The 3,403-nt window shown below is 42.9% G+C and overlaps 1 protein-coding gene across 1 annotated transcript; it reads right to left on the bottom strand.

Annotated features, from left to right (window-relative positions):
* Positions 1–1,087: 1,087 nt before the first annotated feature.
* On the bottom strand, positions 1,088–2,466 carry LOC122907405 (DDB1- and CUL4-associated factor 13-like). Its single transcript, XM_044250283.1, is given in 2 exon segments — positions 1,088–1,677; positions 1,680–2,466. Coding segments are annotated over 2 exon segments (1,332 nt in total). The 3' UTR covers positions 1,088–1,132.
* Between the last annotated feature and the right edge of the window lie 937 nt (positions 2,467–3,403).

Here is a 3,403-nt window from a genome sequence, read left to right as displayed (position 1 = left end):
ACTTTGGGATCCATTTGGAGATGCTTTGGGGATTCCAGAAAGGGGCAGATAGGGAAAGCTTAAGCATTTGACTAACCCAGTAGATTGGTGTTTGGACTTTTAAAGTAGTAACAGAATAAAGTAGTAACAGAATAACAGAATAAAAGAATAACCTTAGAGCTGTTACTCCTTATCCATACAAGAGGTATTTCAAATTAAATCTGCCTCCTACACCCTCCCATAGCGCTCAGCTCTCGGGCCGAGAGGGCACTCTTCATTTCTTGCTTAGCGCTGTGTCTCCCCTTCCAGAATTTCAGCTCTGTGGGTGTGGTGGTGCTGTCTGATGGTTCATTGTTGGGCCCTAAAGTGCCTAGCTCAGTAGCCAGCACGTAGGAGGAAAATACACATCCGTGTTGTGAATGGGAAGGATAGTCTGTTTTAGCACTCGTCTTCTGAATCGTGCATTCCCAGTACTCTAAGGACCGTTGCCTATTTCCATGTGCTCTGGTGACTTTGTTTTGGGAGAGGACCCCAGACAAGAATAAGCAAGTTGCCCTGTGTTTCTTTCTTTCTTTCTTTCTTTTTTTTTTTTACAACGCTGAGAAAAGGATGTTTTATTATCTTAACTTGACCATAAATTATAATGATTATTTATAAAAGTTATATAAATGCAACTTGATTATCTTTAAAGTCTCAAAGAGCCAAATACAAATAAAGCACAGAAAATTAAATGAATTTTAAAAAGTTCTGACATAATTTTTCCACACATTATATGTAATCACTGGAAGAATCATTGCAATAATTACCCAAAGTAATATTAAAGGTAACAAAAGAGATGTTTGGTCATAAACGTAAATTCAAATGTACAGTATACCTACAATAATAGATCAAAGTGTATCTGCAATTTCTAGCAGTAATAAACACGTTAGTTGGCAATACTGTATTCTTCAATGAAATAAGCAAGCAGATAAAGGATAAAATGTTGGATAGTCTTATCAACCAGGCCATCTTTCAGGACAGTTTTTCAGGGTAGTGTTCTACACATGTAACTGAGCTGTTTGTCATTATTCTAGAGCCAGTACTTTATTTGCACAGTCTGCATATCAAAATATAACAAATAATTATACATCAGGATTGGTAGGAATACCAAGTATTATTTCACAACTGCCACTACGTGTTTCTTCTTCTCTGACACAATTGCCACAGATCCAGGCTTGCTATGTTTGAGACGATTCACCTCCTTTTGTTGGCGAGCTTCCTTCAAGATCCGCTCTTCCTGGATCTGGCTGTAGATAGATTTTGGTAGATGCCGGTGATGAGTAATGCGTTTTATATGTGGATGATGCTGAAATTTCTCCTTCAACTTCTGATTATAATCTTTGGCTGCTTTTTCTTGTGATGTAAGCACACCCAATTTTTCAGAAGCATTAGCTTTCCACAGACGAATGTTCATTTCATCAGATCCACACATAATATATTTGCTGTCAGAAGTCCATTTTACACAGATAACATGTTGCATTCTCTTTGTGTGATAGACTTCCCTGCTTCTACTTTTGTCCACAGGAAAGATACGAATAGATTTATCAAAACTAGCAGACACAAACTCTTTCCCAGTGGGAGAATAATCTACATCAAGCACCGCAGACACGTGATCAATATGTACCATTACAGGAGTGTCCAGCGCATGCATATCAAAGTATACAAGTTGTAATCTTCATTTGCTGCAGTAAAAACGAAAGCTTCCATAGGGTTCTAACAAATTGTATTTGATCTCATATCTAAGATGATCTTTTTCAGAGGAGTAGCTTGCCTCCTATCATATAGTACTATATTCCTGTCAGAAGCACAACTTCCCAAGAGAAATGTCTCAATTGGGTTAAATTTAACACTACTTATACTGTCGAATCCCCAGGTCATTGAACGGATAAGACTTGTTCTTTGTTCATCCCAAATGTCTATTTGCTGTCCACATGTGGCAAAAACAGCTTCTTTCCAGTGATGATCAATTCCGGTATACACTGTCTTTCCTAATATTGTATGTAATGGTTCTTCCTCTTCTCCGTAGCCCGGTCTATCCATTTTCCATTGCTTCACAGTTTTGTCATCGCCAACAGTAAAAAAAGAAGTCCCACAAAAGCGAGTACATATTCCTCGTACAAAACCTTCATGGGCTTGTATTGTACGGATACATTTCCGTTTAGTCAAGTTCCAAATTGTAACCTCTCCATCACATGCCCCAGAAAGGACAGTAGCCAGGCTCTTTGGATGCTTTGCCAAGCAATTGGCTCCATCTCGGTGACCATCCAGAGAAGCAAGGAATGGTTTTGCAAATACCCGTTCCAGTTTGGTAGCATTTGAAGCTCTTACATATTCTCGTGGGACCTCAAAAGGATGTAAGGTAGGATCATAGTTTCTTGGAACTCTTTTTAAGTCCAGTTTGGTTTCGGGGACATAGTTGTCCGGGTTCCGGCTCAGCATCTTCACCATTTTGGCTGCTAGTTGCCCCCGAACCCCCCAAGCCTCTCCTCCGCGTTTGGCTTACCACCGCCTTCTCAGACAGGCTGCTTCCGCTTCTTCAATACTACTTCCTGTCATGCGCCCTGTGTTTCTGATAAGATATCTGAACCACTCAGGTCACCAGTCTCACTGTGCTCCTTAGAGTTTCCCGAGATAAAAGGGGAGCCGTCTTCCTTATCCACCAGGCTTCCCGGGGAAGGGGAAATGGAACTTCTTAGATTCGCCCCCTCTCTGGCCTTTGGCACCTGCCATCCCCCTGCAACTGCTGGCCTTCTTGAGGCCGTCCTCAGCTTTCTCTCTCAGCCGGTGACGGGGTGTCTTCACTTCACTTCCGGTGAGTGGCCTTCTCTCATTCTCCAGAAGAGAGGCCCTCAGCAAAACCTAAGATGGCATCCACGTCAGACCAGGTTGCTCTGAGGCGTTCTACAGGAATGTCTAAATGTTGAAAGCACTGAAAATTCTGGTTCAGGGCAGGGAATTGGATGTATTGGGACATAAACTCTTTTCCTTTGTCCTCCTGGTCTACCCCATTCCTACCACCTTCTCCCCAGCCTTCAACCAGAGATGTAGAGTCCTGAGATGGAAAGCCATAGCCTTTTGGATTCTCCACGCCACATGTGTCCTTACTTTTTCTTCTCTGCATGCAATGACCCTACACCAAGGCTGCTGTTGGGGTAGGAGAGAAGGTTCACAGCCCGCCCCCAAACCCCCAGCCTCGGGGTCCGGGAGGACTGAAAGGAAGTCAGACTGAGGTTTACTACACCAGATCCCCTTCCTCCATTTTCCTGTGATCTCAGCGCCTGGGGTGACGGCCAGACCCCACCTTGCTGTATCTTCATTCTGCGGATGCTGTGGCAAAGGGCTGTAGAATGCAAGAAGGAACGTTCATGGTCAGATTCAGACTTGG

Source organism: Neovison vison, chromosome 5 (assembly GCF_020171115.1).
Source record: "Neovison vison isolate M4711 chromosome 5, ASM_NN_V1, whole genome shotgun sequence".
Lineage (NCBI taxonomy): Eukaryota > Metazoa > Chordata > Mammalia > Carnivora > Mustelidae > Neogale > Neogale vison.
The sequence above is the reverse complement of the archived record's forward strand: the minus strand, read 5'-3'. Positions and strand labels throughout refer to the sequence as shown.